Source organism: Neofelis nebulosa, chromosome 11 (assembly GCF_028018385.1).
Source record: "Neofelis nebulosa isolate mNeoNeb1 chromosome 11, mNeoNeb1.pri, whole genome shotgun sequence".
Taxonomy (NCBI): domain Eukaryota; kingdom Metazoa; phylum Chordata; class Mammalia; order Carnivora; family Felidae; genus Neofelis; species Neofelis nebulosa.
The window spans coordinates 28,324,796-28,339,526 of record NC_080792.1 but is presented as its reverse complement, the minus strand read 5'-3'; the positions used below and the strand labels follow the sequence as shown (position 1 = coordinate 28,339,526).

Genomic DNA, 14,731 nt, shown 5'->3' with positions numbered 1-14,731 from the left:
CCTTGAGGAGCCTAGACTAAGACAGTATCAGAAATGGTACTCAGATGTCAGGATGGGACTCTGGAATTAGACTGCTTCCCAGCCATATGGTAACAAGGATCTCACTGCTTACAGAAATAGAACAATCGGTAACCTCCAAGCTGAAGCATCACAATGATTGGAGGCCTCATCTGTGGTGACTTAGGGCAGGACTCAGTAGGACAGTCTTATAGAACATTCCTGACATTTGAGAGATATGGGCCAAATTTAGTTATAAGGACCATAGAGTGGGTTGGTCGTCAACTGCTGTTGGTGTACCAAAGAAGATTACAAGCTCAGATCACTAGGGACTAAGAAAGCCAGAAAGCCTCCATGGTAACATTGACAGAGATGCATTTTGTCAAAGTTATAAAGGAAACATAAACATGAATGTTATTACCATTTTATCCTGAGTTAGATCCCCTGAGTCAGGTACAGGGGGCATTCTGGAACATGTGGGGTGCACTGTGGAACATGTGGTACATTCTGGAATAGGTGGGGGCAAATCCAGAAGGCCACTACTCAAACAGGCAATGCAGACACCTCCCCCAACTTCCTCTGCTTCACCTATGCCTCTCCTTGCAGCTCATACCCATGGCCTCAGAGGAGGCTTCCTTCAACCCAGTGGGTGAAGAAGAGCAAAAAAACTCATGCCTGGTTCAAGAATAAATCATCTCTCTATGTTAATTGTTGTTCATCTATATGTGGGCTGCTATGCTACAGCACCACCTAGGATGAAGAGAAGTGCTCCCAGTGGGAAGTGCATCAAGTAACACAGCTGGTCATCAGCCTGATGTGAAGAAGAGAAGACCAAGGTAACGGCTGGGCAATGGCACATGACTTGACCGATTGACCAAGGAATAGGATCAGAAGACCGAAAACAAAAGAATGGGCAACGAAGTGTGAAATCTTTGTGTCTTACACCAGTGCCCACAAGAAACAACTCATCAAAGGAGGTACAGAGCAACCAAGTGGCAAGGATGACTCATCCAGTGGCATCCAGCGGTCTCTGTCCTTGACCACCCCAGTGCTTCCTCAGTGGACTCCTCAACAGAGTAGCCATGGAAGCAGGGATGAAGACTCTACAGCACCCCCCCGCCACTCACCAGGCCTGCCCTCGTGGCTATTGCTAAATGTCTGATCAATTAGCCCCTGAAGCTGAAGGTGAGCCCTTAATATGTTATCATCCCCCAAGGAGACCAACCAGCCACTTGGCGAGAAGTGATTCATTAAGCTTCTTCTACTATAGAAGAAGCAGAGATTCACCTCTACTGGGATTGATTCCAAGAATACATTATTCTTTTCTACTGGGAGTGCCTTGGCCAACACCACTATCCAAAGGCTGAAAGAGTGTCTCATGTATCATTATGAAATTCCACGTAACATTACCTTAGACTGGTATTTTTCATTACCCTATGGAGCCTTTTAAGACATTTTTTCCTTAATTGCCATGCTCATGAAATTCTAATACCATAGATATACTGCATCTCTGTATATGTGCCATATGTGTGTCTGTGCTTTAAACATAAGAAGAGTAAGAGTTGTTTTGCCCAACAAGAACTGATTTTTGCCCCTTTATGAGAAATTCTGCCCCAACTGAGAATGCATATCTTATAACAAGAGCTTCACTTTACAGTATAGTTGGTACAACAATGGGCAAATGGCCATGGGCTCCACTTTGTCTACTATATACCACATCACCTCGAAACTACTGTCCTGGGGCGCCTGGGTGGCGCAGTCGGTTAAGCGTCCGACTTCAGCCAGGTCACGATCTCGCGGTCCGTGAGTTCGAGCCCCGCGTCAGGCTCTGGGCTGATGGCTCGGAGCCTGGAGCCTGTTTCCGATTCTGTGTCTCCCTCTCTCTCTGCCCCTCCCCCGTTCATGCTCTGTCTCTCTCTGTCCCAAAAAAATAAATAAAAAAATGTTGAAAAAAAAAAAAAAAAAAAAAAGAAACTACTGTCCTGATAGAATGTTGGAATGGTCTTATAAAGTGTGGCAGCTTGAGAATACCTTGCAGGGTTGGGGTGCTGGTCTTAAAGATGAGGTCATATATGGTGCTTATACGGCTGCAATATGGTAATATATGTTGACTCCACTGGGTGGAAAACAGGCCTGGTAGTGAAGAGGTAAGAGTGGGTAGGTCGCACTGACCCACTTGGGAAATTGGTGCTTCCCATGTGTTTAACTTTAGGCTCTGCTGGACTAGAGCACCTAGCTCTATGTGGTTGCCAGGAGATGCATTAACCGGGGGACATAGAAAGGGTTCCACTAAATGGTGGCTGATGCCTAGTCATGCCAGTAAACCAGCAAGACAAGAAGGGAGTAACTGTCCCAGTAGGAACTGGTGATCATCATGAGGAAAGTAGGGTGGGGGGGAATGTATCTGGAACTCAGGAGGTTCACTGGGGTGCCTCTGGGTATTGCCCTGCCTGTGATAAACACAGTAATTTCAGCAAACAGGGTCTGATAAGAGCCTGACAACCAGGGGCTAAGACCCTTAGGGATGACGATCTGGATTACCCAACCCAGTTGAGCAACCTAGACAAGCAGTAGACTTGCCAAGTGTGAAGGGAATCTAGAATGTGTGGTATTAATTTGCTAGGGCTGCCATATCAAAATACCAGAGACTGGGTGGCTTAAACAATAGAAATTAATTTTCTGGCAGTTCTGGAAGCTGGCAGTCCAAGATGAAGGTGCTGGCAGGGTTGGTTTCCTCTGAGGTCTCTCTCCTCAGCTTGCAGGTGGCTGTCCTCTTGTTTTTCACAAGGTCATCCTTTGGGCCCACTCACCCGTGGTGTCTCTCTCTTCTTAGAAAGGCACCAGACTGGATTAGTGCCCCACCCCAGGGATCTCATTTCAACTTAATCCCCTCGTTAAAGGCCCTATCTCCAAACACAGTCACATTCTGAGGTACTAAGGGTTGAGACTTCAACATATAAATTTGGAGGGGGCTGTGGGCAGAATACAATTCACTCCCTAACACGCTGCTAGAGGAAGGAGATGATGGATATCAGTTAGAGACTCAGGACCATCTGTAGCAAGGGACCATAGCTTGTCCTACTAAACGGCCTAGGGTGTGCATGCGTGTGTGTGTGTGTGTGTGTGTGTGTGTGTGTGTGTGTGTGTTGCAAACTGGAACTTGAAGAAGTGATGGCGAGCTGGAGTAAAATCCATGTGGGGCACAGCTGGATCTGAGCCATGCAGGGGTCAGACCCCGTCAGGGCACCATCCACCTCCCTTCAGTACTTACCATTTCCTTAAACGTCAGCCCACTTGCAACTGCCAGGAACTGCCTCTCCCAAGGACTCTCTCAGCATTCGGGATCCCACTCTGCTGGCATTTCCGCATTTCCAGCAGGCCAGAAATGCCAGGGGTTTAATGCCTCCTGGGGGTGGCCCTCAACCAGTGACTGAAGGGAGCCGGGGAATGACTATCACAGCAACATCCTAACTGGTGAGCCATCTGTGAGGTGCGTGTGCCACAGTTTCCTACTAGTCCCCGCCAGACTACAGCTCCAGTGCCCACAGTGCTGTCTTGATAATACATGTTTTTTTGCCTTCCTCCCTTCCTCCCTTCCCTCCTTCCACCCCCTTTACCTCCCCACTCCCATACTGGTGCTTTCTGGGATCCCCCCCCCCCGAAAAAGTACCTGCACTCAAAGCCTTATCTCAGGGGCTGCTTCTGGTGGAATTCAAATGAAGAAGCCTCCAGTCTTAGGGGTAGATCGTATTTACTAAATTCAACATGTATACTTATTTGACTGGCTTCGCTCCCTTTACACTCCCACCTGGTTGTTTCTTGAGGTATGCTCTCTTTCTAGCCGCTAATTCTTTCATACTCACTACAACGTGTCAGGTGCTGGGGATATAGCAGTCATTGAGGTCACCGTCTAGGAGAGAAGACAGACTCTGAACAGTTAATTTCAAGAGTGAACCACGTACTATCAAGGAAAAAAAGGGAGAGGAGAAGGACCCAGCAGTGGGATCCAAGCTAGTCTGGAGGCGGGAGTGATGTTTCCCCAGGCAAGTGACTTTGTCATGAAGGACCAGTAGGAAGTGATGTGGCAGTTCCCCTCCTAACAGTTTGCTCCACTGCCATCGGACAATAGCAAATGTGACGAGGGTCAAACAGCTTGGAAGAGAGGACGTGGTGGACACAAAAAGGCAAAATAAATCCTAAATCTCCAAGGAACCTTTATTTTACTTCATATCAAACTGACAGAGCAATAAAATAAAAGTATTTTCAATTCATAAAACACGTTTACAGCGATTGCACTGACCAAAAGAGAGAAAAGTGAAATCCCTGAGGAATTGTGAACAATAAATAAAATACCTAAAAATTAGAATGTTCCGAGCTTGAAGGAAATGTCCTGAGCCTGCTCAATTTGGGGAAGTCAATGGCCCTTTGCAAACTTCAGTTTCTCAAAAGGATATCCAATTGATGCAAGCTTCCTGTCATGAGGAGAAGCTGCCACTTTCAGTAACACCTTAAAGGGTGGGAAATAATCAATCTTTTTTCAATCAATTTGTGCACAGTTCTGAGAAAGCTACTGCATAGAGCAGGAGAAGAAAATATGTGTTACAAGGCCAACAACATCCTGAATAAGTACCAGTGCTAGTTTAATTTGTCATTAACTAAAATGTACCATTTTCTCATGGCGTGTGGATATTACACAAAAGGGACATTGTCTCCCTGCTGTCTGTGGGTAACAAGAAGAAAGACTCAAATACCTGCGAAAGGGTAAGACTGACACTTTAAAAAGTTCTAGGAGCTAGCAAGGGAAAGATTCTCTGTGAAGACCCAGGACTGAGGACTGGCTTTGGAGCTCTCGAATTCTCTTTAGGAATTGAAGTCCAAATACCCTATTGCACTGACTCTAGGATGTACTTCCCCCCGCCTCAGTTTAGCAAATCAAATTTAAATGGGCTTAACCATTAACTGTCCCAATTTTCACCCCTTTATGAGTAATTCTGCCCCCACTGAGAATGTCAACTCCCTCACGTAACTTGCTCAGTGGTGTGTAAAATAATGGCCATGCTTTATAATCAGCGGCTTCTTAGATTAAATTAAATATGGTGCTCTAGAAGTTCAGGACACACAGGGACTCCCATAAAAATAAATCTGACATTTAAACCCTGGTTATTTTCCCAACTGGAAAGACGCCGGCAAAAAACATTCGGCGTCTGAAATTTCAACACAAGCACCAATGGCCTGAGGAAGGATCAGTCAGAATGGTAACGTGAGGTGAGCTTACACTCCAGTTTGGATTCTGTCCCTAATCAGTAAGGAAATTGATTTCACACTTCTGGGCCCCATTTCCTCATCTGTAAAACGAGAAAGTATAATTAGATGGCCTCCAAGTCTTCCAGCCAAAAAGGAAGGTGAGTTGAAATGGTGCACCACCGAGGGCACGTGCTGCTGTGAACATTCTACAGCCAAGCTGCCCCCGGAGCCAAAGAAGCCCCTCCAGGTTCATGGCTCATACCCCTCTGCAGCCACCTCTGCCCCCCCACAACAAGAGTCAGGGCTCCAAATCCAGAGACCAAGGAGATAACACAATTCACTCACAACGTTAGTAACCGCCTAGGAAAGAATGATTCTTCAGTCTGGGGCAATTTGTAAACTTCTTCTAAGAATTTCAGAACTTAACTAGCCTAAGTTGATCTAAATGTCTACAATAAATTTAAAATACAGAAAAAAATTACAGCAAGGTTTCACTTGGAAGTTTCACGACTGACACAGTTTGGCTAAGGATTCTGCTGTTCTGAGTGCCTCCTCCCACGCTGTAGAAGCACTGGCCCGAAAAAGGTTTGTTTTCTGAAAGAAAATAACAAAGAAATTTCATCTGAATGAACCATTCACATCAGCTCCTCACTCCTCCCCTTGCCATATTATTCAATGAGAATAAGTATGCTTAGAAAAAAATAAAAAAGAATAAGTATGCTTGGCCAAAGAGAACACACAGTGAGGAATAAGTGTTTTAAAGTGATGAAAAAATGGACTGTGATGACAACAGCATTGCTTTATGCAAATAATACACATATTTATATTTTTGATGCTCAGAAGTTATAATCTGTCCCTAAACATGTCAGAAATAAAAACAAGCATAGCAGCTACATCAACAATGCCAAACAAACCACAAATTCCTACGCCTTCCTATTTAAATTCCTACACATTCCTATTTCATTTCCAAAGGCTCAAACTACTTTAAATGTCATGATACATTGCTCAGCTAAGTTATTAACTAAGATAGACTTCCTTCTGTAAAATTCTCTTCAACTCCGTCAACGATACATGTGTATGTTGAGTCCTGTTCCCCGAGCTTCCACATACTAATGAACCCCATGAAATGACAGAGCTCACGTGTGTTGGCATTAGCATCTTGCACTGAAGCAACAGGTTCTTGAACTCAGAGGAACTAGAGTTGCTGGGTCAAAGGTTACTATTAAGCAACTAGAATGTGTGCTTTATGCAAATAAGGGAGGGTGGGAAAGGAGGAGGTTAAAATAAAACTCAAACTCTCGGAGCTGCCAGAGGCCTACCTGCAGCCATCACCTCCATGGTGTTGTTCCAGAGGGCGGATTTCGCCTTGGAGTCCCAAGTCACTGATTCCCCATGTCCCTTTCTACCTCTAATATGGGCCGTGCCTCTTTTCATGAGAAAAAGGGAGCTTTATGAAATGAAGAAATGATGACCAGTTGTAGAGACTCCAATTTGTTTGCAGGTCAGAAAGTTATGTACAGTTAGCGGCTGAGGTATTTTAGCTCTTCCATTTCCATTATCTTTCACAGCAAAGTTGCTTAGATATTAAACACATTTATTAAGCAATTTAAGGACTTATGTTTAAATATAAACACACACTGGCTGATCATTTCTACCCAATCAAAACAACATGGCTTCCATCCCGTCTAGCTAATGGGCTACAAGTCACAAAGTGGGTGTTTCTGGAGGACTGAAGACAAGCAGTGTTTGATGTGCTCACTTGAAGAACTTTTCAGTGTTATAGAGCACTGAAGGAAAGGCACCGTGGAGCACCATTAAAACCCGTTTGGGGGGGCACCTAGATGGCTCAATCAGTCAAGCATCGACTTTGGCTCAGGTTGTGATCTCATGGTTTGTGAGTTTGAGCCTCACATCGGGCTCTGTGCCGTCAGCACAGAGCCTGCTTCAGATTCTCTCCCTCTCGCTCTCTGCCTCTCCCCCATCATTCTCTCTCTCAAAAATAAATAAACATTAAGAAATAAAACTTGTTTTGTTTCCTAAGTGGCAGTAACAGCAAACCAGGAAGGGTGGGAGAGAGGCTGGCACAGTTCCTGAATCCGCCCCCACTCCTGTCACCCCTGGGAACATCAGGAGTGTGCAAAAGGATCAACTCTTCAAAACTGTCTTTTATTAAAGAAGTAACAAAGTTTCACTGTAGGCAAACTGGAAAACATAAGTAAACAAAAAGAAAAACTACTACTTGCTTGGGAATGTATCCTTTCAAGCTTTTTCTTTGCTCATCTATACGGATATTGTCATGCCCCAAGACACACCCGTTTGGGTTAAAACATTTATGCTTTATAGAGTTCCATTTAGTATTGCTGTTTTGGACTCGGAGGCATTCACTCACATTTGTGAAGGCAAAGATGGACCTGGGACACGTTGCAAGCACCTGAGAGTCAGAGACAAGCACCATCTCATAGTTTTCCTCTAGGAATCCCTGGGGTTTGCTAGCTTGGAGTAGTAATGATCTGATACCAGATGACCCCTCCAACGCCCTTTGTGTGACAGGGGAGTGTGACAGTGTTTGCCTCATTGTCACTGACTTCTTTTTACTTGACTTTTCCCCTTTGGGGGATGGGGGAGCACACGAAAGGCTAAATTAAACAGTGAGGATCATGGGCATTGTGTGAGCGTTGTGTGTGCGGTGTATTATAAGTGCGGGTGCGTTGTAGCCACAAAGAGCTTAACTAGAGCAGAAAATGAGTTGCAGAATAATTAACGAAGGAAAAATCTCCTCATTCAAGTAGGTATGGCATGGGCTCCAGTCCCCTTGCAATTGTGGGACCCAGAGAGGCCATTCCGCAGGATCACGTGCATCCACGGCATGGGTCAGCCTGAGGCAAGGCCTTGCTGCCTGCAGTGGTGTCGTAAAGAAGCTTCAGAGACTTCAAAAACACAATCAATAGTCTAAATGCAACTTGAAAATTATGTGAAAATTAAAGGTTCTTACCACTGATGTTACTGATAGATCAGACTGTAGTCATCAACCAAAGAATAATCAGGGTTATCTGCAAAGGGCAGAACAGAGCAACATTAAGCTAATACTGCTTCGTGGTAAGATTCTTAGCCCTTTTCAAATCAAGACATTCCACTTAAAGATTCTACTGACTGCCCTTCTGTAAAAAGAAAACATATCCGGCAACGAAACCTACCCATGAAAATCAAGACTACACACAGAAGATTCACACAGGCATTCTGGAAATCACTACCACGATTTCATTGCCCTTTTTCATCCATGTGCAGATAGCGGCACCTAGAGTAAAGCCATCTTCAAGGCTTAGCTTAGATTTCAAGCTAAGACATAGACAAAAATCAGTCCCACATTATCAGGTGGTAATTGTTTTATAAAAATAAAATAACAGGAACACCTAGGTGGCTCAGTCAAGCACACAACTTTGGCTCAGGTCATGATCTCCCAGTTCATGAGTTTGAAGCCTACATCGGGCTCTCTGCTCTAAGCGCAGAGCCTGCTTCAGATCCTCTGTCTCCCTCTCTCTCTCTGCATCTCCCCCACTCACACTCTCTCATTCTCAAAAATAAATAAACATTTAAAGTAAAATAACTTAAATCCTTATATTTTTCAAAGATATTATTATAATTTCAGGTCCTAAACTTCTTTTCAGTCACTGAAGTTTCAGTAAACCATGATATGCAGCATAAGTTCCCTCTTCCCTTGAACATAGGTAAGTATACCTTTCTTTTACTCAAAAAAATAGATATTTGTTGAGCACCTCCTATGTGCTCAGGACTGTGTTAAGTGCTATGAGTGATACAGGAGAAAAACCAATTATCCACCTTCAAGGATCTTATAATTATCCAAGGAATAAAACTAACAATAACAACAACAAAAAAAAAAGCTAAAATATGTGGTTGTCCTAGAGGTGTCATAGGAGTTCTGATAGGATTTAAAAAGAGACCAAGTCATGAGTGACAGACCCAGTTATGGCCAGTATGCAGATATATACTATTAGGTTATGTGTTTCTAGACATAACTTCTATCAGTTACGTTTCTGTGTAATCCAAAGGAAACTATACTTTGCTTCTCTTGTGGTCCAAGTTGAAATAATCTCTTAGGTAAGACTGCCTTATAATAAGTTTCTTTTGGTACTCCAGGAACTGAATTCTCTTTGACAGGCAATAAAGTAGACCCCTAATTACCAAAGTCTACTCTTTGACAAACAGTATTACATCAAGATCCTGATACAGGCTCGTTCTCTTGAGAATTTATTTCTATTTATTCCCTTCTTTCCCTTTATTTCAACATTCTAGCTACTCAACCTTAAAGAGAACCTGACATGAGTATTTTGAAAGGTCTTTCTTGACATCGTACCTGGTAAACTTTTAGGAACTGGGAGAGGTCCTCTCCTGTAAGAGATGAAAACCAAAGTCTTTCAGATAAGTTCTCGTTAGTTTGTAATTTTTGTCTTCACGCCCCAATCATACTGCAAGCTAATCAGATCTGGTTTCTGTTCTGAAGAGTCAAGAAAAGTTCAGATGAAGCAAAAGCCAGGCAACACTGACGTACCGGAATCTAGGCTGCCGGCATTCTGTTGTGCTGGTGAGCAGGACAGCAGGATGCACAGGACTCAGGAAGCCCAGAGCCCCGTCCCAGCACCCCAAACAGGCAGGAGGAAAGTCTCTACTGTGGAGCATGTGGTTTCCTGACCTCCTGGTCCCTCAACATCTCCACACGTAAGATGGAGAATCCAAGCAATTCCCACGTCACTGCGAGGATTAAATGAGCTCATTCACATGACCTGTTCTGAATGGCACCTGGTGTTCTTAAATACTGATGATGACCATGCAATCCTCCCTCAAATACTCCCTTCTCTTTAAAAACTGGAATGGAAATTCAACAGCTTAGATTTCAAGTTGACTGTGCGGGGAACAGAAGTTTCTTTTCTCTCAGGTAAAGCAGGGGTGGCAAACTCTTTCTGCAAAGGGACAGTAAATGACGTAGGCTCTGCTGGCCACTAAGGCAGCTCTGTCACAACTCTGCCAACTCTAATGCAAAAGTAGCCGCAGAAAAAATGTAAATGGATGAGCATGATCAGGTCCCAATAAAACTTTATATGAACGCTCACACATGAACTTCATATCATTTCCATGTGTCACAAAATAGTATCCTTTTCTTCTTTTTTCAGCCAGTTATAAAAACCCTTCTTTACTCTTGGGTCCTACCAAAACAGGTAGGTCAGTTGACTCACAGGGGGACAGAGTTCTGCTTTCTACAAGCTCTACAAAAAGTATAGGATTCATGCGTGAATCATAATAATCACACTCAAGCATAATATGGTCCTCCTTAAACTATGACTGGTGAAATCCACTTAACATTTGTCCTAAAAATGCTACTTCTACTCCTGAAATCATTGTTTCACTATATGCTAACTAATTTGGATGTAAATTTTAAAAAAATAAAAAATAAAATTTAAAAAAAAAACGCTAATTCTCCAAATCTAGCAACCTCACTTAAGCAAATGCAGGGGTAGATGTGTTCCAATATCTCTTAGAACACTAATGATAACAACACTTATTAAAAGTATTTTTCTTCGGGGGGCCTGGGTGGCTCAGTCAGTTAACTGTCCAGCTTCGGCTCAGGTCATGATGTCACAGTTTGTGAGTTTGAGCCCCACATCGGATTCTGTGCTGACAACTCAGAGCCTGGAGCCTGCTTTGAATTCTGTGGCTCCTTCTCTCTCTGCCCTTCCCCTGCTCACATTCTGTGTGTGTGTGTGTGTGTGTGTGTGTGTGTGTGTGTGTGTCTCTCTCTCTCTCTCTCTCTCTCTCAAAAATAAATAAACATTAAAAAAAATTTTTTTTAAGTATTTTTCTTCATGTGAAAGGTAGGTGGTTATTACCTTGGTAAGTTGGGCCCTGGAGCCTTTCCCTGTGGGGCTGTATTCTTCTGGGGGCAGTAGAAATTCTCATACACAATGGGTGCTAGGGAAATTAAGAAACAAAATATTAAGATGCTGGTGTCTCCCATTCTCAATGGCATGTGCACAAAAGACTAGCAGAATTGCTTAAATAAATGCCCCGCCCCACCACTCCATTCACCTGGTGGAGTCTGTCCAGTTTTCTGTTGGTTCACAAAGTACTCAATGTCCTTCTCAATGCTGCATGCCTCTAAGCTCTTACGGACTTCTTCATACATCTGACAAAAAGAAGACAAATCAAGCGTAGAGGTATGTCTGTGAATAATTGTGACACAGCTTATTAAAACAGGTTTGATGAATGGCTGGCTCTTCCAAATTTTGTTTTGAAAAGAAAAAGAGACATTCCCAAATCCCAGACTCATATAAAGGGATTTCTCTGGTGCATATCTGCTATTAAAATTGTTTTAAAGATGACAAGAAATGTTATCTCTGTGACTGCATAAAAACCTCCACAGAAAGATTTGTCTTTAACACTGACGGGACAAAGAAAATAGATACCAAGACCAAAGCCACACACAAAATGCAAAGATGAATTAACTTGGAAAAAAGCTCTTCTAGTCAATTCTACAGGTTCTCTAGGTGTTTGATTTTTCTCCTAAAGTGAATGTCCCATCCAAGTGAGGGTGGCTATTTCTTAGCAAAGAAGGTTGTGATAATTTGATTCTAATCCCTCTGAGGTCTGGAAACCCCATGAGGGTTGCTGTGCACAACTTAAACCCGGATGTTGGCTGTGGGAATGCCGCTGAAGTAAATCTTGAGCCCTGGTATGATCATTAGCCCGGGCATGGGTCAGTCTCCTAGTGCTTGGTGGTGTCCTGGAGTGACCCTTTGCTATGACATCTCTGTCTTCCATAAACTAAACTACATTTGGGTCTCCCTTTTCCGCTCTCCTGCCCTGTGAATTCCTTAAAGAGAAAGTCATGGTGGCAAAGCAGATTAGGAGTCAGGCAGTTAGGTGTTTATTTGGGTCTTTCTATCAGCTCACTGTGTGGCCTCGGGCAAGTCACCGTACCTCTCTGGGCCTCAAATGAGGAGGGTGCACTAATAAATGCCTATGGTTCCTCCCACTCTCATGAATCCTCCATGGACGCTTCTGACTTACCTCATCACTTGTGACACATTGTTGTGACAGCTGATTCATGTGTAACCACAACGCATTCCGAAAGAAGTTTATTCGTTCACATTCTTGAGCTTCGAACATCTGCGGAAACATAACTACATGTCTGTACATATACAGAGAAGGGAGACATTTGTCTAGACTGGCTATGACTTAAGAAACAGTGTCAACCCTCATTATCTGTAAGCTTATTGTCCCATTTAGGATATTCCCTGCTACCAAGGAAACTCATAAACTCTTACCGCAGGCAAAGAATGCAAATAGTATTCTAATATGGTATTGACACAAACAGGATTGGATATAGTTCTGAAGGTAAGAGGTAATGATGAGCCCAGATGCCAAGGGTCTAACCTGAATTCCAGCTAACTTTTCCGACTGCCTGGTGGGCATCTCCACGTGGGCAGCTTGCCAGAGCCTCACATTCAAATTCCCCTATGACTGAATATTGGCAAGATGATTATAATCACTGAAGTTCACGAGAACGTGGGGGAACCCGCACTTGTCCTCCAACTCTGTTTATGTTTGAAGGTTTCTTTAACTAAAAAAAGTTTTTTAAGAAGTCACTTCCTGAACAATAGCTTCTTGGACATAAGCAAGTATCAACTTTCGGAAAATCAAGCTATTATTCTATAAAGGGGATGCTATTCAACAGTGGATGTTATATATTAATGTACTTTTTAAAGGTTGAATATAACACTATTACATTTTAAAACTTTTTATCATGTGGAACTTCAAACATAGATAAGAACAGAGAAAATAGTATAATGAATGCACATGTACCCTTCACCAGCTTGAACATGTATCAATTCACAACCAATTCTGTTTTATTATATCCCTACCAACTCATCTACTCCCTAGGATATTTTGAAGCAAATACATTATTTTAATTGGAAACCTTTTAACATTTAGTATTTAGCATACTTGGTATATATGTAGTGTTTATTATATTTTGTATTCATGTAGCATATAAACAGTAGATTTTATGTGATTTTTATTATAGAATACTTCGCATGGACAGAATCATAGAGAGCAATATAATGAATACATACATATTGACCACCTCGCTTGGTCAACAAGTTTGGCCAGATTTGCCTCAGATTCTGTTTAAGCTCCTTGTGTGCTCTCTCCAAACTCGATCCCCTTCTTCCTTCCCCACAGATAACCATTGTCCTAAACTTTATCATTCCTATGCAGGCTTTTCTAATATTTGTGTGTCTATAAAATGCATATGATACTGCTCTGCATGTTTTTAAACCTTAAAAAGGGGGACTTATTCTAGGTTTTTCCATGAGAGTGTGGAGTCACAGAAGTAAAGCAGAAAAGAGTGTTTTAGGAAGGGGATAGTGACCCACAGTGTTAGATAGTAGACACAAGCCAAATAAGATCAGGAACTGCAAAGGCCTGCTGGAACTCACACCACAGAGATGTCTGGTTCCTCAGCAAGCAGCAGCAGGGGTGACAAACCCCAGATGCAGCAGGCTGGGACAGGCAGGGGCAATGAGCATGTGAAGACAACTCCTTCAGGAAGCCTGGCTGTGAAGAGAGGAGAGGGCAGCAGACAGGAAGCAACAGCCAGTGCCAGTAGGTTCTAACACCAAGAATGAGCTGAGTTGTCCAAACAATGGAATAAAAAGTTCACACTGAAGGGAGCTTTGCACAGGCATGAGGGAAAGACAGCTGGATGATGGGATCTTGAGCCCAGATGGCAGGATAGGATCTTGATAAGCCAGGGGCAGCCCCTTTTCAACTAACAGGAGAAAAGGAGGGGAGGGGGGTGTAGATCAGTGATTCTCAGGCTTGAATTTGCGTAAGAAGCACCAGGGGACTTATAAACAGTACTGCACCTATTCCAACAGTTTCTGTTCAGTAGGTCCAGAGTTGGTCTGAGAATTTGCATCTCTATCAAATTCCCAGATGATACTGATGCTACAGGTGCTGGGATCTCACTTTGAGAACCACTGGTAAGAAAAACTATAGACAGGCTAAAAGAAACTTGAGGAAGTTTCCAAGTTATGTCTTTATTTTCTCCAGGAAATTGTAAGTGAGGTCACATGCTCAAAATGAAGCAGGAGGTAATGGTGAAATCAAAGGTGTAAAGAGAGTAAGAACTTCTTTTTTTTTTTTTTTTATGTTTATTTTTGAGGGTGTGCCAGCAGGGGAGGGGTAGGGAGAGGGGGTGGAGGATTCAAAATGGGATCTGTACTGACAACAGAGAACCCAATGCCTGGCTCTCAAACCTCGAGCTCATGACCTGAGCTGCAGTCAGACGCTCAACCGACTGAGCCACCCGGGTGCCTGAGTGAAAACTTCTAGCTCACCTTCTATCTGCATTCTCCTTATTGGATAGCAAGTTCAGGCAAGGCTCTTGAAAGATAATTATTTAATCACCCATTAA

The 14,731-nt window shown here is 43.1% G+C and overlaps 1 protein-coding gene across 1 annotated transcript in view; it reads right to left on the bottom strand.

The window, feature by feature from the left end:
* Positions 1-4,191: 4,191 nt before the first annotated feature.
* Positions 4,192-14,731, bottom strand: part of PSTPIP2 (proline-serine-threonine phosphatase interacting protein 2) — a 77,865-nt gene continuing 67,325 nt past the window's right edge. The window contains exons 10-15 of the mRNA XM_058692216.1: positions 12,322-12,420; positions 11,341-11,437; positions 11,142-11,223; positions 9,614-9,648; positions 8,234-8,291; positions 4,192-5,835 (exon numbers count right to left, since the gene is read on the bottom strand). Coding sequence (XP_058548199.1) covers positions 8,242-8,291; positions 9,614-9,648; positions 11,142-11,223; positions 11,341-11,437; positions 12,322-12,420 — 363 coding nt within the window. The 3' untranslated portion in view covers positions 4,192-5,835; positions 8,234-8,241. The remainder of the gene's footprint in view (positions 5,836-8,233; positions 8,292-9,613; positions 9,649-11,141; positions 11,224-11,340; positions 11,438-12,321; positions 12,421-14,731) is intronic.